This window comes from Schistocerca serialis, chromosome 11 (assembly GCF_023864345.2).
Source record: "Schistocerca serialis cubense isolate TAMUIC-IGC-003099 chromosome 11, iqSchSeri2.2, whole genome shotgun sequence".
Lineage (NCBI taxonomy): Eukaryota > Metazoa > Arthropoda > Insecta > Orthoptera > Acrididae > Schistocerca > Schistocerca serialis.
The window spans coordinates 119,086,139-119,107,546 of NC_064648.1; the positions used below are offsets into that span (position 1 = coordinate 119,086,139).

Genomic DNA, 21,408 nt, shown 5'->3' on the forward strand with positions numbered 1-21,408 from the left:
CTTCAGTCTCTTCCCAAAACTGAAAATTTTTCTTGGTGAAAAAACATTCACTTCAAACGAAGAATCGATATCCAGAGCTGACAACTATATTGCTGGCCTGGAGGAAACTCATTTTAGAGACGGGATGAGGGCACTGGAATATTGTTGGACCAAGTGCATTAATCTACAAGGGGACTACATGGAAAAATAAAAAAAGTTTTAGTGATGGAAGTACTTTTTTTCCATTGGGATCAAGGCACTGGAACATTGTTGGACCAAGTGCATTAACCTACGAGGAGACTACATTGAAAAATAAAAAAGTTTCAATGATGGAAGTACTTTTTTTCTATTCGGTTCCAAGAACTTTGCAAATCACCCTCGTACAATGGTGTGCAAAACTTACAGACTAAAGTAACTATTTCACAATGTGTCACTGCCAAGTAACACAGCTCGATGATACTCGGTCTGCATATAGAATGAACTACTACAGTATAATACAGAAGGTAAGAGAAAGAAATATGCAATGAGACAAACAGAAATGACAATTTTATTGAAAGACGATCATTACAGTCAAGCCATTGTGATTCGTGACACGTTGAAAGGGGGCACACGGTTCTTAACAGGGTGCGTGATCACCACAGATGGCAATACATGCTCTGCAATGGACTCCATGTCTGTCACAAGCTCGGTAAGGAATTCTTGTGGTAGGCATTGCATTCCTCCACTAGCACAACTGACATCAGCCGGGTGGTCGCCGGCGCAGGTGGACGTGCCGCAGTACGACTCCCCAAAGCATCACATGTCTGCCTGATGGGATTTAAGTTGGGGGATTGCGCAGGCCAGTCCATTTGTTGAATATCCTCTCGTTCCAAGGGGTCCTCCACGTACACTGTCCATTGCGATCGTGCACTACCGTCGATAAAAATTAAATCGGGGCCGAACGCCCCCTCGAAAAGACGCCTGTGCGGAAGGCGAGCTGTGTCACAACAATCTCGACTGGTGAGTGTACCGTGTTCGAAGATCTGGAGGTCAGCACAACATTATGCCTTCCCAGACAACACCTGGACCACCAAAACGATCATGCGCGGCTATGTTCACAGGTGTATTATGTGCTCCCACCTCTTGCCATAAGAGGGTACATCTAGAATCACTACTCAGACTAAATCTGCTCACATCCACAAAGAGAATGTGAACCCAGTCCTCGCTGGTCCAGTCCCCATGCTCTCGGCAGCATCACGGGCCGTGAAGCTTCCTGGCAGATTAAAACTGTGTGCCAAACCGAGACTCGAAATTGGGACCTTTGCCTTTCCTGGGCAAGTGCTCTGCTGACTAAGAGACTTGAGTGCGACTCACAACCTGCCCTCACAGCTTCATTTCTGCCAGTACCGCGTCTCCTACCTTCCGAACTTTGCAGAAGCTCTTCTGCGAACCTTGCAGAACTAGCACTCCTGGAAGAAAGGATACTGCGGAGACATGGCTTAGCCACAGCCTGGGGGATGTTTCCAGAATGAGATTTTCACTCTGCAGCGGAGTGTGCGCTGATATGAAACTTCCTGGCAGATTAAAACTGTGTGCCGGACCATGACTCAAACTCGGGACCTGTGCCTTTCGTGGACAAGTGCTCTACCAACTGAGCAACCCAAGCATGACTCATGACCCGCCCTCACAGCTTCAATTCTGCCAGTACCTGAAGTCTGAAAGGTAGGAGACAAGGTACTGGCAAAAATGAAGCTGTGAGGGCGGGTCATGAGTCATGCTTGGGTTGCTCAGTTGGTAGAGCACTTGTCCACGAAAGGCACAGGTCCCGAGTTTGAGTCATGGTCCGGCACACAGTTTTAATCTGCCAGGAAGTTTCATATCAGCACACACTCTGCTGCAGAGCGAAACATCTCATTCTGTATCACAGACAATGTCACCGATGAGGGTGGGTCGAGGGAACACAACATACTGCCTGTCGGGGAAAGATACAACCTCCATGCACCCCACTATGGAGCACGAGACTGCGTGCCTTGCAGTCCTGTTAAATATAGTTGCAATTGCACAGTTGTTAGACATGGGTCACTTCTTGCCTGTTGCATAATGTAGCAGTCGTCTGCTGCTGTAGTTGTTCGTGATCGACCACCTCTGCTCCTTTCGGGCAGCCAAGCCTGTGGTTAGGGACACTTCTCGCGCACATGGAACAGTGGTGTGACTGGTACAAAACTCCTCAGCTACACTCATCACACTTCGTCCTTCTCCCATTTAGTGTGAGTCTACCCAACGTGAAGTCATCAAAGTGTTGTTTCTGGGACACAGTGTGCCATAACTGCTTGCTGATTGACACACAATCTTCTGCCGTTCCTTCAACTACCTCACATTTGCCACTACAGTCATACTGCCTTTACGCCGTGTGATGTCTAACTTTCTGTACGTGACAGAGAGACCTCTGGCAACATGTTCCCAAACTTCCACTCAGTTCCAATGACTAGTTAATGTGTTATGTTACTTTATCTATTTTGTCCTTAAGTTTTACACAGCATTGTATAATGAAACACACACAAATAAATATCTCTTTCTGATCACTACCTAACTAACAATGTACAGAATGATAGGAGCACAATTGCATTTTGCCAACAAATGTAATGGAAGTACTTCCTGAAGGGGATTGTGGAGCAGCAAAATGAAATTAAGTAATTCTAGACAGCAACTGCAAATGACAAAAATCTTGTTGATAGGAAAATTCAACGGAGAGAAGTGTTAATAATTCAAGGAGAGAGAATGGCTGGTAAATACTTACCTCCATGAGGAAACATTTCCTATTTCAGAGCACAAAACTCTAGTCCTAGCTTTAGGATCTTATATGTTCACTGTTTGTGGAGGAAAGATGGTAGGCATCTTTTACCGTAGGATCTGATCTGCCCCCTGAAGAAGAAACATACAACAAATGGTTTTGAGTACACCCCACTCATCCATATTGAACCAGTGGCAAGTGGCTGTGAGTCGAATAGTTTGGTTGGATGTTGAAACTTCCTAGCAGATTAAATCTGCATGCCACACCAGGATTCAAAATATGGGGCCTTAGGCAGCTGCTCTACTGCCCAAGCTACCCGAGCACGGCTCACGCCCTGTCCTCATTCCTTTTCTTCCGCCAGTACCTCGTCTCCTACCTTCCAAACTTTACAGAAGCTCTCCTGCGAACCTTGCAGAACTAGCACTCCTGAAAGAAAGGATATTGCAGAGACATGGCTTAGCCACAGCCTGGGGGATGTTTCCGGAATGAGATTTTCACTCTGCAGCGGAGTGTACGCTGATATGAAACTTCCTGGCAGATTAAAACTGTGTGCCCGACCGAGACTCGAACTCGGGACCTTTGCCTTTCGCGGGCAAGTGCTCTACCAACTGAGCTACCGAAGCACGACTCACACCCGGTACTCACAGCTTTACTTCTGCCAGTACCTCGTCTCCTACCTTCCAAACTTTACAGAAGCTCTCCTGCGAACCTTGCAGAACTAGCACACCTGAAAGAAAGGATACTGCGGAGACATGGCTTAGGCACAGCCTGGGGGATGTTTCCAAAATGAAATTTTCACTCTGCAGTGGAGTGTGCGCTGATATGAAACTTCCTGGCAGATTAAAACTGTGTGCTGGACCGAGACTCGAACTTGGCATCTTTGCGTTTCGCAGGAAAGTGCTCTACCATCTGGGCTACCCGAGCACAACTCACACCCCGTCCTCACAGCTTTACTTCCGCCAGTACCTCGTCTCCCACCTTCCAAATTTCACAGAGGCTCTTGTGTGAAACTTGCAAGACTTGCTCTCCTGAAAGAAAGGATATTGTGGGACATGGCTTAGCCACAGCCTGGGGGATGTTTCCAGAATGCACTCTGGAGTGAAGTGTGTGCTGGTATTACCCTCCTGGAAGATTAAAAAATGGAAATTCCCTTGGTCTGAGTCTGGTGCACAATTTTAATCTGTCAGGAAATTTCATATCAGTGCACACTCCACTGCAGAGTGAATAATTCATTCCAGATGGCTGCCAGTGAGCACGTTTCTACTGTCATCTTCCTGTGAGTTTGTGGTTTCGCATGGCTCACATGAAATATTGGTGAAAAAGTTTTATTTTCAACTTTGGGATATCACTGCAGCAACACACCAAATGTTGAAGCAAGCTTTTGAAGGCATTACTTTTGGTCGCACATGTGATTACATCTGCTACACGTATTTGAAAAATGGGTCAATTTTGACTACTGTCGATGACCAATCTGGTCGGCTGTGAGCAGGCATCTCAATAGGAAATGTTCAGAAACTTAGGGATACAATTCTGCAGGGTCATAGACAGACCATCTGAGAGCTGTGCAACAGCTTGGAACAAGTTACAGTAGATCTATAAACACGCAGTTCTTTAAAGATTTAAACTCCCGTGTCTGAAACAGCTTCACATGTCGATTTATTTACAAATTAGTTAATGGGTTAAAAATTGACATTATGCATGAAAGTGAGAAAAATTTTATATAATGTTTGAAATTATGCTTAGAGTTTGTTGGAAATCACTAAATGCTCTCATTATGAAACAATGGGTGAATATAGTCTGGATAATTGTACTCCATTTTAAATAGCTTCTATGTGTATCACATCATGTGCCCTGAACTATATGTCGGACAATGATATAATTTTGAAGGTACATTCAATGGTATATGTGGATACTGTCTGCAAAATATGCTGTGAATATAGTTGGTAGTAAAGAAATAATAAATTAAAGGCAACACATTTCATGGACAGTATCTGCATAGACCAAATGTATGACACACAGTTCAAGAGATATGATGTTAGATGCATGAAAAACTAGCCTTTGTTTAAAATTGAGTGCACATTACCCAGACTATATTCACCCAGTGTTTCATAATGAGAGCACTCACCAACTTCCAGCAACCTTTAAGCATAATTTCAAGCAACTTCCGACAAACTTCAAGCTTAATTTCACACAGTTCCTGCACTTTTTCTCGCTTACACACTTAAAGATTTAATGCATTATTAACTCGTGTGTAAAGTAATTATACGTTTGAAGCTGTTTTATACATGGAAGTTCAATTCTTTACAGAATCAGGGTTTCACTGGTTTGCTCCTAAGAAGAGTACTTTAAAGGTGACAGTGGAGAACAAGATCTCGGTAATGCACAGTAATTTTAAAGTATTTTTTGAACTATTGGGTATAACCCTGTATATTCTAGTTTTAGCTGTTTGTATTAGCAGTAATAAGGATTTTAGTTCCTGGAGGTAAGGATGGCCAGTGTGGTGTCACAAGGCTTAGACCTGTCCCACCCCTCATTAAATCGACCAAGACTTATACAAATAATTGTAAGAACAGTTATTATTATTATGTTCTTTAAGTTTGTTTTTGGTTTTCAGAAATACTGTGGGAAGAAAGTTTTATTTATGTTGCAGATAACGCGGAAGACGTCGCCCGACGATCACCACGAAAGTTCGACGTAGCGGCAAGTGGGCGAGGAATAAAACGAATGCTGCAAACTACCGCGAGCCACGGAAGAGCCCGGGCCGCGAGGGCGTCGAGCTTCCTAGGTCGTCGTCGGACAGCGTCAAAGGAAGAGATATTCTGCTTTCTCTCTGTAAACAGATCGATCGAGTCTCGAAAGGTTCGTGTAAAACGTATAGGCGGGTGACACATTAGGTGGGAACCGACGCCTGTAATACTTCCGCAGTTATTAAAAAGTTGTTAAACGGCAAAACCAATAGTTCATCATTTATATACACTCCTGGAAATGGAAAAAAGAACTCATTGACACCGGTGTGTCAGACCCACCATACTTGCTCCGGACACTGCAAGAGGGCTGTACAAGCAATGATCACACGCACGGCACAGCGGACACACCAGGAACCGCGGTGTTGGCCGTCGAATGGCGCTAGCTGCGCAGCATTTGTGCACCGCCGCCGTCAGTGTCAGCCAGTTTGCCGTGGCATACGGAGCTCCATCGCAGTCTTTAACACTGGTAGCATGCCGCGACAGCGTGGACGTGAACCGTATGTGCAGTTGACGGACTTTGAGCGAGGGCGTATAGTGGGCATGCGGGAGGCCGGGTGGACGTACCGCCGAATTGCTCAACACGTGGGGCGTGAGGTCTCCACAGTACATCGATGTTGTCGCCAGTGGTCGGCGGAAGGTGCACGTGCCCGTCGACCTGGGACCGGACCGCAGCGACGCACGGATGCACGCCAAGACCGTAGGATCCTACGCAGTGCCGTAGGGGACCGCACCGCCACTTCCCAGCAAATTAGGGACACTGTTGCTCCTGGGGTATCGGCGAGGACCATTCGCAACCGTCTCCATGAAGCTGGGCTACGGTCCCGCACACCGTTAGGCCGTCTTCCGCTCACGCCCCAACATCGTGCAGCCCGCCTCCAGTGGTGTCGCGACAGGCGTGAATGGAGGGAGGAATGGAGACGTGTCGTCTTCAGCGATGAGAGTCGCTTCTGCCTTGGTGCCAATGATGGTCGTATGCGTGTTTGGCGCCGTGCAGGTGAGCGCCACAATCAGGACTGCATATGACCGAGGCACACAGGGCCAACACCCGGCATCATGGTGTGGGGAGCGATCTCCTACACTGGCCGTACACCACTGGTGATCGTCGAGGGGACACTGAATAGTGCACGGTACATCCAAACCGTCATCGAACCCATCGTTCTACCATTCCTAGACCGGCAAGGGAACTTGCTGTTCCAACAGGACAATGCACGTCCGCATGTATCCCGTGCCACCCAACGTGCTCTAGAAGGTGTAAGTCAACTACCCTGGCCAGCAAGATCTCCGGATCTGTCCCCCATTGAGCATGTTTGGGACTGGATGAAGCGTCGTCTCACGCGGTCTGCACGTCCAGCACGAACGCTGGTCCAACTGAGGCGCCAGGTGGAAATGGCATGGCAAGCCGTTCCACAGGACTACATCCAGCATCTCTACGATCGTCTCCATGGGAGAATAGCAGCCTGCATTGCTGCGAAAGGTGGATATACACTGTACTAGTGCCGACATTGTGCATGCTCTGTTGCCTGTGTCTATTTGCCTGTGGTTCTGTCAGTGTGATCATGTGATGTATCTGACCCCAGGAATGTGTCAATAAAGTTTCCCCTTCCTGGGACAATGAATTCACGGTGTTCTTATTTCATTTTCCAGGAGTGTAGATAAAAAGTAGTAAAGATATAGGAAAGGAAGAATTACAGCGTCAGAACGAAAAGTGATACATCACTCAGCTAAGAAGAAGGATGTAACAGCGGGCGTTACGTGGTGAAAACAAATCAGCTGATAAAATAGTAAGTCTGTAATTACGCATAAAGCCACGTAACACTGCACCAGTCTTGTGTCTCCTCGTAATCTTTAAAAATCTCATTTCACATGTCACAAAAAAGCAGTAGATCGCAACATACGAGCAAACATTTGTGCCGCGCGTGTGCGACACGGCCCACCACTCTACACACCACACACCACACAGTACTCACGTCGGGTCCTGCGGAGTGCCCGGGGTGGTCGATCTGGGCGATGATGTCTGCCACCGTCTCCTCCGGCAGGTCTCCCCCCGCCTCCTGCCCCATCGCGGCCGCCAGCGCCGACGCCGCAGTTTTGCGCCGCTTACCCCCGCCGCTCGCACTCGGAGTCCCTGAGGCTTCGTCCTGGGCCACACGCTTCTCAGTGCTGTCAAAAACGGAATGGAGTTTACCCCGTTTGCTTTTGCTGATGGGACATCTGAAACTGCTATATTAATGTTCGTGATGAAATCATATGCTACAGTTGTAAAAAAAGTATTATTGGCTGAATTCCTTGCACTACGTGTTTCAGTGACCCCGCCCCATCTTCAGGTGAATCTGTAAGTTAAAATCCATACACATAAAATGTGTGTGTGTGTGTGTGTCTCTGTGTGTGTGTGTGTGTGTGTGTGTGTGTGTGTGTGTGCACGCGCGCGCGTTCCGCATCTCCTCCTTAACCACTGAACCAATTCCAACCAAACTTGACGCACATATAAGGGTTGTCCATAAATTACAGTCTCCGATGCTTTTTGACACAGAAACATCATTTTATTGCAAAATAAATTACATATTCTGAAAGCTTGGACTTTTAGCTATTTTTCAACATGGTCTCCATCATAATTTATGCATTTTTGGAGACACTCCGGAAGCTTTTTCATACCCGTATCGTACCACTTTCCCGGTGACTTGTGCAGGAAGGAATGGGCAGCTGCCTTCAGCTCTTCATCGCTTGAGAATTTCATCCCCCCTAAGTGTTGTTTCGAGTTGGGAAACAAACTGAGAGTCAAATCAGGACTGTATGGAGCACGGTCAATGATTTCCCGCCTGAATCTGATGATGAGATCTGTCGTGGTGCTGGCGACAAGAGAGCAAACAAACTCCATTTGTCAGCTGACCCCACCACCTGTTCTGTATAGCCCAGTGTAGCCGTGTTAGTGTCTCACAATACCTTGACACGTCAACTGTTTTACCTCTTTCCAGGTAGTCAATCAGCAGAATACCTCTTCTATCCCAAAATACCACGGCCATCACCTTCCCCGCTGACAGCATTCCCCTGAACTTCTTGACATTTGGAGAACCGGAATGCCACCTTTGTTTTGACTGTTTCTTAGCCCCTGGTGTTTGTTTCTGACAAACTTTAAGCATAATTTCACACCTTTCCTAAACTTTTGTTGCTCACACACTTAATGTTAAATATTTAAGAGAGAGAGAGAGAGAGAGAGAGAGAGAGAGAGAGAGAGAGAGAGAGAGAGAGAGAGTAGGATTGGGGAGGAGGGGGGAGGCGATTGTAACATAACATGGTTGATTCTTTCCAGCTGTTGTTTCTATTCCCACAAATAACCAGATTTTTTTCCCAAACTTTTATCTTTTTTCAATAGGCTTACTACTGACATGTAACACTACACAAAAATCTCAAGATCTTATTTAGACAATTTCATTAGAATTTATTGTTCAGGTTATCATTTTGGTTGTTCTGTTTACAATTGTGTTATCAATTTTAATTAGGGACTCATAATGTCAAAATATAATTAGCTGATGTCAGTATTACACTTTGCAACATGCAGAATCCCACGAGTTATAGCATCCCCAGTGCCAAATTTTTTATCATGTAGCCGTAAAATAATAATTTCTCTGTGTAGGTTTAGATTGCAAAGAAATAATTTATGACAGAATGATCTAAAGAGACGACAAGATACGCTCTTTTGTTAATTTTTTAGTCGACTTCACTTCTTCTTTTGTCTTGAATGTATCTAGAGGGACATCTTGCGTGTGCTGACAAATGTAAGCATATTTGTATGAGTTAAACATATAATATAATGATTTAATATTATTGTGCACTTTTAATTTGTGAGAGGTGATCCCGATTTCACGTCCGCCTTCCTTGAATTAACCTGCATTCAAGTAATTTACAGCTCAACAATCGCAGCGGCCGATGCAGCCAACGACGCCATTACGTGGCGATATTAACTTATGAAAATTTAACGGAAGCTGAAAAACTCGCCCGCTATTAGCATAATATTAATTTTTCTCCACAGCCACACGAAGCTGCAGAAATACTTAGCTTTAAGATTCTTATTTTCAGTACCATAGCTGAGAGCCAGAGCCAGGACTCCGACTACAATACAATGGTCAACGGAGGTAAGAAAAATACTCTCGCGCGTGTGTGGGCCGCAATTTTAATTAATAACTAAAGATTTCTTGCTTTAAAGTTAACTGACTAGCCGAGGAAAGTAATATGAAAAGTTTATTACATTGTTCAACTTAAATATCATTTTTATTAAGGCCCACCACGTAAGTCGGCAACAATCAAAAAATAATAATAATAATATATTAAATTACGACGCCCGACGGACGCGAGAGAGTTAACCAGTATATTTGAGAAAGGTGGCTAACATCAAATGAGAGCTAAGCATTCTGACATTTTGAAAGATCTAAAACTGATTATTTTCCAAAACAATTAAACTTAAAAGTTCTGGGTCACTAACAATTTTCACTCCAGATTTTGCCCTAACCACTGTTAGATTCTCATTCTTAACTACTTACTTTTGTTACTTTTATTTTTCTGTACAAAATGACATACAATACACTTAATTAACTCACTAATTAATAATTTCATATAATTTACCATAAGCTGCAATAGAACACTCATACACTATGTGATCAAAAGTACCCGGACATCCCAAAAAATATATGTTTTTCATATAAGGTGCATTGTGCTGCCACCTACTGCCAGGTACTCCATATCAGCGACCTCAGTAATCATTAGAAATTGTGAGAGAGCAGAATGGGGTGCTCCACAGAACTCCTGGACTTCAAACCAATCACTGGCTGTAAATGGTTATGATCGGCTACTTGGAGACCATTTGCAGGCATTCATGGATTTCATGTTCCAAAACAACAATAGAATTTTTACGGATGACAATGCACCCTGACACTGGGCCACAATGGATCGTGGCTGGTTTGAAGAGCATCCTGAACAGTTTGAGCAAATGATCTGGCCCCTCAGGTCACCCACCACGAATTCCATCAAACACTTATGGAATATAATCAAGAGGTGAATTTGTGCACAAAATTCTGCACTGGTAACACTTCCACAATTATGGATGGCTATAGAGAGTCTTAATGGGACATTGTAAGTGAAATTAGTTGAAATTTGACATTTTCTGTTTTCTACTTTGGACTTTCCTGAATATTTTGGTACATAATACATTAAAATCAGACAACTGTGAGACCTTCAAATAATATTTTGAATGTTGATGTGTGACTGTCAAATTTCGCGGCTACGTGTATACTGCCACAGTTGAGCAGTCACATCTTGGGAGCTATACAGTCTAGAAGGCTCTGAATTTCCTTGTTTCATGCCTACTACATCTCATAAGTTGGCATTATGAATAAACAAATCAGTCCTTTGTTGCTGATACTAGTTTTCATTGAAAGTAGAGTGATTATAAGTTATTTTTGTAGTGAGCTAACTTCTATTGCTTTTTATGCGCAAATAAAATAACTAAGTATAAAAGTAACTTCAAGAAACGCAAATTTGTGGGTAACAGATATGTGAGATTTGCATTTTCTTCTGAAGTACTTGAAAACACCGATGAAAAGCCATGTCATGCTTTGTGTCCACCTCCACCAAACACTTGAATTTACACGTACGCATTCTCTTCCTTTGGCAGTAATGGAGGCAATCAAACCTATTTACAGAGAGTTGGCAAATCCTGAGCTACTAAAGAAGTGTTTACATGGGAAGACCCAGAATGTGAATGAGTCCTTCAATAATGTTGTGTGGTGCCGTGAGCCTAAAAATGTATTTGTTGGCCTTATGACTCTAAAGTTAGCAGTGTCTGATGCTGTAATGACTTTTAATGGTGGTAACTATGAAAGACTTAAGGTTCTGGAGAAGTTAGGGGTAAGATTTGGAGAGAACACAGCTAAAGGACTGTGGGAGCTGGATGAGCTTTGTGTACATGAAAAAGAGTTAGCTGCTCAGCAAATGACAAAAGAAGCAAGAAAGAAAAGGAGGAGGCAAGCACTGGACTCTTGTGACACTGAAGAGAACACACACTATGGGCCAGTGCAATTCAAGTGCATAAAAGACACAGAAATGTAAGTCTGTATAAGAATTCCTTTCAGAATGTGCAGACACAATAGCGCCTTTCTTAGCAATCATATACAACTGCTCACTTGACGAAAGGTCTCTTCCTAAAGACTGGAAAGTAGCACACCAGTGTTCAAGAAGGGAAATAGGAGTAACCCATTGTGTTACAGACCCATATCACTGACCTCAATTTGCAGTAGGATTTTGGAGCATATACTGCACTCAAACATTATGAATCACCTGGAAGAAAATGGCTTATTGATACATAACCAACACGGATTCAAAAAATATCATTCTTGTGCAACATAGCTAGCTCTTTATTCCCGTGAAGTAATGAGTGCTGTCGACAAGGGATCTCAGATCGATTCCATATTCCTAGGTTACCAGAAGGCTTTTGATACCGTTCCTCACAAGCGACTATTAATCAAATTATGTGCATATGGAGTATCATCTCAGATGTGTGACTGGATTCGTGATTTCCTCTCAGAGAGGTCACAGTTCGTAGCAACAGACGGTAAACCATCGTGTAGAACAGAAGCGATATCTGGCGTTCCACAAGGTAGTGTCATAGGCCATCTGCTGTTCCTGATTTACATAAATGATCTAGGTGATAATCTGAACAGCTCCCTTAGATTGTTTGCAGATGACGCTGTAATTTACCGTCTAGTAAAATCATCAGTCGATCAATTACAAAATAATCTAGAGAGAATTTCTGTATGGTGTGAAAAGTGGCAATTGACACTAAACAAAGAAAAGTGCAAGGTCATACACATGGGCACTAAAAGAAATCCAGTAAATTTTGGGTATACAATAAATCGCTCAAATATAAGGGCTATCAATTTGACTAAATACTAGCAACTTAAACTGGAAAGACCACATAGATAATATTGTGGGAAAGCCAAAACAAAGACTGCGCTTTGTTGGCAGAACACTTAGAAGATGCGACAAACCCACTACAGTGACAGACTACATTACACTTGTCCGGCCTCTGCTGGAATATTGCTGCACGGTGCGGTATCCTTACCAGGTAGGATTGACGGAGGACATCGAAAAAGTGCAAAGAAGGGCAGCTCGTTTCGTGTTATCGCGAAATAGGGGTGAGAGTGTCACTGATACGATACGCGAGTTGGGGTGGCAGTCACTGAAACAAAGACGGTCTTCTTTGCAGTGAGATCTATTTACGAAATTTCAATCACCAACTTTTTCTTCCAAATGTGAAAATATTTAGTTGACACCCACCTACATAGGGAGAAATGATCATCATAATAAAATAAGAGAAATCAGAGCTCGAACAGAAAGATTTAGGTGTTCCTTTTTCCCATACACCATTCGAGAGTGGAATGGTAGAGAAGTAGTATGAAAATGGTTCGATGAACCCTCTGCCAGGCACTTAAGTGTGAATTGCAGAGTAACGATGTAGATGTAGAATTTGTAATAAAAAAGTTTTAAACCTCAACATCTCTGAACTACATTTTATGCAATAAATGACCCCGTTTTCTAAAAAAGTGCTGATGCTAGAGACATGAAATTTTCACAGCATGCCAAGTGTGAGATTCAACACACATGGAACTAGAATAATAAAAATATCCCCAATTGTTTCATTTTTATGTTCATCTATTTACAAAATTCTGCCAAAAAATTGAGTGCTTATAAAAAAAAAGATGACACGCCCCACAATACAATTTTAGTATGATTCTAGTTCGGTGTATTTAGAAAGGTGCATTCAATAATTATGGAAAATTGTAAGTTGGTGTCTTAAAAAGTTTCCACAAAATTCGATAATTTAACATTGGCAGCATACAACTTACAATGTCCCCTCACATTTCTGCAGCCGACTTCTAACAACTCGAATTCATGCCACAAGGAGTTGCTGAACTATGACAGGCTAAAGGAGGTCCAACACAATATTATGAGGTATTCCACGACTTTTGTCACCACCGTGTAAATGATCTACTGAGAACATTATGCACAAATGTGCCATCACAGGCGAAAATCAAACCAAAATTAAAGCAAAGCCACAAGGGAGACGTTTCAAGAATTCCCACTCCGTACCCACCTGGCGACAGAGCCGCTCTCGCGCAGCTGCTTGCGAGCGAAGTTGGAGGCGGGGGAAGCCCCCGGTGCGGCGGCGCCGGCCGCGGGTCCGGCCGTCGCCGTGGCCGCCCCCATAGACGCGCTCACAGCCAGCACGTGCGGGGGAGGCGCCTGCTTGAAGTCCGGGTCCCAGATGGGTGACGAGGACGCATAGATCTCGTCCTCCAGCATCGTCAGGAACCTGCGACACACGGGGCCCTCAGCTGGACCGCGGGAAGTCGCCGGGGCTTAAAAAAGTTCGTTCCGCACGTCGACTGCCGCACTGAGACGAAGGGCTCGATCGGTACGAATTCGAGTAGACTGTAGTAATGTTTGACGATTTCAAGAAGACCTTTGCTTCTGTTAACAGAGAAACTACCTGTAAAATACTCTGAAAATTTGGTGTAAAGTCTAAATTAGCAAATAAAATGGTTTGAAAGAGCTTCACTTTCCACAAAAGTTAATAAAGTTTGTACCGATGTTTTCAGTGGAAACTTATTGAAGAGTAAAGATCGCTAGAGAAATGTCAGAGCATTTTGAAGTAAGAACTGGTCTTAGACAAGAAGACATCTTATTTCCAATACTTTTTAATTCAATTTTGGAAAAGTCAGAAGGAGGGCATCAAAAATTAAACCAAGCTGAAATAAAACTGGATTATACGTCGTAACAAACTGGCTTGCAGATGCAGACGATGTTGTTCCAGTAAGTGGTAGCAAACAGGCCTTGCGTCTCATGACAAGTTCTAACAGAAATATTTCAGGGAAAGCAGGGTTACAAATTTATGGGGAGAAAACTGAGTACATGGTCATGAGCAAGGCACCTAAGGATGAATCTCATTAACAGCTGATGAATTCTTTTTAAAAGAGTAGACATGTGTAAATATTTGGAGAACATTTTTAGCAGTTAGAATAGAATGGAAATTGAAATTAAGGCAAAGATTGCAGTGGAAAATATATCAAATTTTTGTTAATGGACTGCTGTGAATTAGGGCAGTTTCAAAAAGTTTTACAATCAGACTATACCAGAGTACAATTCTCCTGGCAGCTCCATATAGCTCTGAGACAATTAAGGAAAACAGATGAACAAAACCTGCTAGTTTTCAAGAGATAGATATTAAGGAAAATATTTGGTCCCAAGAGGGACACCCAGTCACAGGAATGGAGGAGATTTTTTTTTTAATAAAAGGAAGAGCAGGAACTGGCACACATATACTCACAAGCTGATATAGTCTGAAGGATGAAGAAAGGAAGACTGGTGTGGGATGGACACCTAATTAGGAAAGAAGAGGAAAGTGCATGTGCAGTAGCATTCTCAGGATCTGTGAAAGGCAGAAAGGGGCAAATGAAAGACCATGGGCAAGATGGAAGAATGGTATCAACACGGATACAGAGGTGACGGGCCTGAGAAAAGAAGAATGGATCACAAAAGCCAGGAACAGAAATGATTGGAGAAGGAGTGTAGGAGAACACAAGTCAAAGCAATAACTAAAAAGAAGAATTTGTGGAGCGCTTAGACACAACATCTAAAGTGAAATTTATGAAAGAAATATCCCAGTCCTTTCAAATAAACACAGGTCTACAACAAGGTGATGGCCTTTCCACAATTATTTTTAACTGAGTTCTCGCGAAAAAAGTGAGAATTTGGAGGGAAAACCTGAATTACCATAAGATTTCACTAATTGGGAACAGGAAGCAAAAATACTGAAATAAATTCTCACATTTGCAGATGAGTTTGCTACATCTTCTGAAAATGTGATGTCCACTGTCATACAAATTAATGTGTTCGAAGACACGGCACATACTACTGGCTTAATGAACCAAACTCTCCAGACTTGGAATCAATAAGTTCAGTTTACCTTTTCTGCTATGAGATAAAAATTAATACTTGTAACTGGAATAATAACAGTCCCAATATTATCCAGGATGATGTCATGTACTTACTTGTGTTATAGATGATTTAATTTCTTTCATTTAGTGACACTCGACGACAAGACAAAATCTCTAAAATGACAAACTATGTAAAAAAAATAGCATTAACTATCAGCAAAGCATAATGATTCTCAAGCCACAACTTATAAACAACCTTCAAAGTCACCAAAACGTGCAAGCAACATTAAATTTCAAGAAACATATAATTTACATAAATTTTATAGTACCATAACTATTTACCTTTTCTGGAATTTATACCTCACTAGAAAGCTCATGCACATGAGAATCTGGAAAAACTCACACTTTTCATAAAACTTGCTAGACTGTGGATTATTCAAAGTAAGAATTATATTGGACAGTAAATAACATATTCAAAACTCAATCTCAGTGTCAAAATTATATTGCCAAAGTGATTAAATAGCACATAAAATGCCCCAGGTTGAGAAACCTATAATGAAAATGTAATTTTGTTGAGCTCACTCAAAATGTTACATACTAGTCAAATAACATGTAATGTTAACATGGTTAAAAAATTATATTTCTACATCTAAACACTGATATTACATCATCTGATTTATATAAAAGAGACATCAGTATCTGCACTAAATTTTACACATATATAGAATTCTGCAAAAAACTTATGTCTGATAATATTGTTAAAAATTGTTTGATGTTGGTTGTTTTCCAAAGACCTCAAGCATTTCTGAGACAAAAGCCACTTGATATGTGTAGCGGTCAGAAATATGCGAAACTTGCTCTGTAAAAATCTACTACTGGGCAATACTGGTGGAACTGATGTAATGTATTCGGTGGGCACAAATCAACATACCAGCAAACACCACCCACTGTCTACCAGTGCAAAAGCATTTTCACTTAATTAAGAGAAAACAGAGACAATTAACAAAGAGAAGTTGCATCAAAAATGGAACCTGGAAAAACAACTTGAAAACACACAAACACAACACAACACAAGATAAGTACCAATCTTAATTACATATGTAGCCATCAAGTCATCTTGCAGGTTCAGGGTTTGTTGTGCACAACTCATGAGCTATGGGAGCACTTACAATCTCCAGACAAGAACAAAGAGTGCAGCTTCCAACCCACAACATTGGTTGTAGTGCTGATAGCTCACAATGCACCAGACGATGTCCCCGGGCTTGTGTGGACACTTGTATTGCTACAACTCAGCCCATTTGCTGGTAGTCAGTACATCATGTGGCTGAATAATTCTGCACAGCCTAACGACAATACGTGTTTCCTCTTGGGTGCTAGTCACGTGCAGCTGCAGAAATCCTGCAAGCTATTGAATATATCCCTCCTGAAGATACTAATTCCATTTGCACACGATAGTCGTGGAATCCTGACTGATTCGGGCTGGAATACTGTTGAACAACAAACCATAGTCCTGCAGGCTTCCAATCCTACATTCCGATGAGTGCTGGTAGATATCTCACCCACTTATGTAGTGCATAATTTGATGTACTCGTGAACAATTAACATTCAAATGTAATTACTGAATGAGAAGCCTGCAGTGCAACCTCTCTGACCTAAAGAATGAAGAAGCTGTTACTGCTACCTACTTTCTCCAATTATACTGAAACGCTAACTATTTGTGTATCCAAGCATATTGTACTTTGTGTCAGTCAGTGTAATCTGTGGTGTTTAGTGACCAGCAGTGTAACCGAAGAAACACAACACAGCACAAGATAGTGGGAAAATCCTCTACTGACATGGGAACCATATGGCAGTCAGATTTTTGTAATTTTTCATACTTATGGTACGTGAAGTACAGAGCCCAAATAGCACTCTCCCAAAGCAGTACAATATAACTCTCAAAAATTCTCAAGAAATCGCCTTTGAAGTTTTCGAACCATGTTTAAAATGCTAAAATAAGGCCCATATTTTTCGCTGAGCAGTGTGGCTTTTTGGTGGAAGGCTTGTTTGCTGTGTCAGGGGCTGGGTTCGATTCCAGGTGGAATCAAATTCTTAAACAAAGGCGAAAGTTCTACGAGCATTTGCATGAAGTGTTGAGTGCATAAAGTGCACAAGATAAGTAATCATTATATGAGTTTTGTTTCAGTCATTGTCGCATCCCCATCGCAACAACTCTTTTTCCCATCATCTACATCATTTAAATATAAAATTTGTCAAATGCATGCTAAGTGACACATCTAATTGTCATCTTTACGAAAAGTTCATGTCTTCTTATTTCTAATAATGTTAAGTTAGTGCACGGGTTTGTAGCGGTTTTTATTTGCATATTGGTATTCCTGTTGCTATGGGTTTATTTACCGACTGTAATTTTCTATTTGTAGATCACTGTTGCTATTTGAGTTTACATATTGTCGTTTGGAGATAGTGAGTGAAGCCATGGACACTAGAAAATAGAGTGCCAATTGGGGAATTCAGAACATTTTCTGACGTATTCTTCTGTGTGAGTTCAATAGAGGGATAACAGCAGTTGAGGCAGCCAGCCTTTTGTGCTGTGCATGGGGTTAATGCCATCGGAGAGAATGTGGCATGGAAATGGTTTTCTCAATTTGAGGAGCATCATTTTGACATTAGTGACTCTCCACTTTCAGGAAGACCTTGCGGGTTTCATGAAGATCGTTTAAATGCTTTAATCCACAATGATCCAAGTCAGTGTACATGGGAAGTGGTGAATGTGATTAACTGTGATTATTCCACCATTGTGCAACATTTGCATGTAGGACGGAAGGTTCTACAATTGGGTGTATGGATACTGCACGCTCTAAGCCAAAATCACAAAAATCAGCTGACGGCCATAAGTGCACCTCTGCTTGCTTCCCATCTTGTATCATCACTGGTGATGAGAAATGGTGTCTTTACGTTAACATAAGGTATAAGAAAGGAATGGTTTAGCACAAAAGAAGCAGCAACTCCCCAAACAAAGACCTATATGAATCCACAAAAGATAGTGTTATGCATCTGGTGGAACAATGACTGTGTGATGTACCCTGAATTGATTCCCCGAAGTATAACCATCACTACTGACATCTAATGTCAACAACCGAGATGTCCTGCACAATCTGAGAACAATGACCAGAAAGACTGCGTACAGTGGTGCTACTCCATGACAATGCCCTTATACATTCTACTAGACTGACAAAAAAACGCTATACAGGAGTTATTCCACACCCGCCCGATTCACCTGACCTTGCGCCCTCAGGTTTTCACCTTTTCTGCCGTCTAACAAACAACCTTAAAGAAACTTCCCTTCTGGATGAAAATGGGCTCCAAACATGGCTTGATGAGTTCTTTGCCTCAAAACTAGCCGACTTCTAAAGTCGCAGAATCAAAAAGTAGCCCCAGCATTGACAGACTGTTGTAAATGTTGAAGGAGAGTATATTATTGATGACTAAAGTGTCAATTATAAGAATCTGTTGTGTTTATTAAACTTATGGAAAAATTGTGCAGACTCATCCACCAACCTAATAAACTGCACACAAAAATCCAATTTTCATCACAAAATAAAAATTCTTAATTCCTGACCATATAATTAAAAAATTGCAAATTCTTTCTATCATTTTGTATTTTTTGCTTCATATAAATGCTCACAAGAAGAAAGATTAAGGAAAGGCAAACCTACGTTTCTAGCATTTGTAGACTTAGAGAAAGCTTTTGACAATGTTGACTGGAATACTCTCTTTCAAATTCTAAAGGTGGCAGGGGTAAAATACAGGGAGAGAAAGGCTATTTACAATTTGTACAGAAACCAGATGGCAGTTATAAGAGTCGAGGGACATGAAAGGGAAGCAGTGGTTGGGAAGGGAGTAAGACAGGGTTGTAGCCTCTCCCCGATGTTGTTCAATCTGTATATTGAGCAAGCAGTAAAGGAAACAAAAGAAAAATTCGGAGTAGGTATTAAAATTCATGGAGAAGAAGTAAAAACTTTGAGGTTCGCCGATGACATTGTAATTCTGTCAGAGACAGCAAAGGACTTGGAAGAGCAGTTGAATAGAATGGACAGTGTCTTGAAAGGAGGATATAAGATGAACATCAACAAAAGCAAAACAAGGATAATGGAATGTAGTCTAATTAAGTCGGGTGATGCTGAGGGAATTAGATTAGGAAATGAGGCACTTAAAGTAGTAAAGGAGTTTTGCTATTTGGGGAGCAAAATAACTGATGATGGTCGAAGTAGAGAGGATATAAAATGTAGGCTGGCAATGGCAAGGAAAGCGTTTCTGAAGAAGAGAACTTTGTTAACATCCAGTATTGATTTAAGTGTCAGGAAGTCATTTCTGAAAGTATTCGTATGGAGTGTAGCCATGTATGGAAGTGAAACATGGACGATAAATAGTTTGGAGAAGAAGAGAATAGAAGCTTTCGAAATGTGGTGCTACAGAAGAATGCTGAAGATTAGATGGGTAGATCACGTAACTAATGAGGAAGTATTGAATAGGATTGGGGAGAAGAGAAGTTTGTGGCACAACTTGACCAGAAGAAGGGATCGGTTGGTAGGACATGTTCTGAGGCATCAAGGGATCACCAATTTAGTATTGGAGGGCAGCGTGGAGGGTAAAAATCGTAGAGGGAGACCAAGAGATGAATACACTAAGCAGATTCAGAAGGATGTAGGTTGCAGTAGGTACTGGGAGATGAAAAAGCTTGCACAGGATAGAGTAGTATGGAGAGCTGCATCAAACCAGTCTCAGGACTGAAGACCACAACAACAACAACAAATGCTCACAGAACATGCACACCATGCATCAGGCATACACTCTAACACGTAGCCATGTTGCTTGCTGAAAAAGCTCTGATTGGTTTAGCATAATAAAAAATGGGAAAATTTCAAAGTGTATTTCTTGAGTATTCTTGAGAGTTGCATCAAATGGTTTTGGGACAGGTATATTTGAATTCTGATCTTCACGTACCATAAATACAAGAAACTATAAAAATCTGATTGCCATGTGGTCCCATCACAAGCAGTGGATGCTGACGAAGACAGTAACGCTCCCGCCAGTTGTGCACTCACCTGGGGAAGTGTGTTAGTACCAGCACCCTCTTCTCGGGTGGCATGCGGTCACGCTCACTGTGGCACTTGTCCATCAGCTGGCGGCACACCGAGCGGAACACGGCACGCAGCAACGTCCGCCCGAACACCAGCGTCGTCTCGAAGTGTGGCAGTGAGTCACAGAATGCTGGCACGTGGCAGAACACCAGCCACCTGGTGAAGACACGGACTCACTCACTCTAAAATTAAAGTGCGAGGGCATGCTGAAAAGTAATGACTCCAATTTTTTTTTAATTTGAAAACTACAGTGCAGAGCATTTGACGACGGCATCAGCTGTTTCAAGTCACTTGCTTATGTGAGGGCAAATTCACATGTAGCACACATGCTCATTCGAGAGTTTCGCATAGAGTCCACTCACTTCTGCTCATCGTGCCTGATGAGAATTAGCCATTCCTTATGTGCTTGTCTTGAGTGTTCTGTAGTGGCATTTGTGTTCCAAACCACACAGCAGTCAACTGCTACACAGGCATTTGTGATGGTGATAAACAGTATGCCCATACAAAGCATGGTCATAGCAAATGACAATTTCATTTCATTGTTAGTGTTCAGAGATGAAGCCACAGTCCATTTAAGTGGAAAAGTAAACCGCCACAAGATAAGAATATGGGAAACATGCAGCCACATATCATAGTCGAGTGCAAGAGAGACTCCACAAAGCTTCATGTGTATTGTACCATTTGGTGATGGAAGATTTTTGGCCGTTCCTTTTTTTGCAGAAAAGATGGTTACAGGACCGACATACTAGGATATTATAGGGATCTACCTTCTATCACAACTGTGG

General features: G+C 42.2%; 1 protein-coding gene across 3 annotated transcripts in view; it reads right to left on the bottom strand.

Moving 5' to 3' along the window:
- Positions 1 to 21,408, bottom strand: part of LOC126427329 (histone acetyltransferase KAT2A) — a 339,982-nt gene that overhangs the window by 134,295 nt on the left and 184,279 nt on the right. For all 3 annotated transcript variants that reach the window (XM_050089640.1, XM_050089639.1, XM_050089641.1), the window contains 3 exons: positions 20,588 to 20,779; positions 13,640 to 13,858; positions 7,464 to 7,656 (listed from right to left, as the gene is read on the bottom strand). In XM_050089640.1, coding sequence (XP_049945597.1) covers positions 7,464 to 7,656; positions 13,640 to 13,858; positions 20,588 to 20,779 — 604 coding nt within the window. The remainder of the gene's footprint in view (positions 1 to 7,463; positions 7,657 to 13,639; positions 13,859 to 20,587; positions 20,780 to 21,408) is intronic.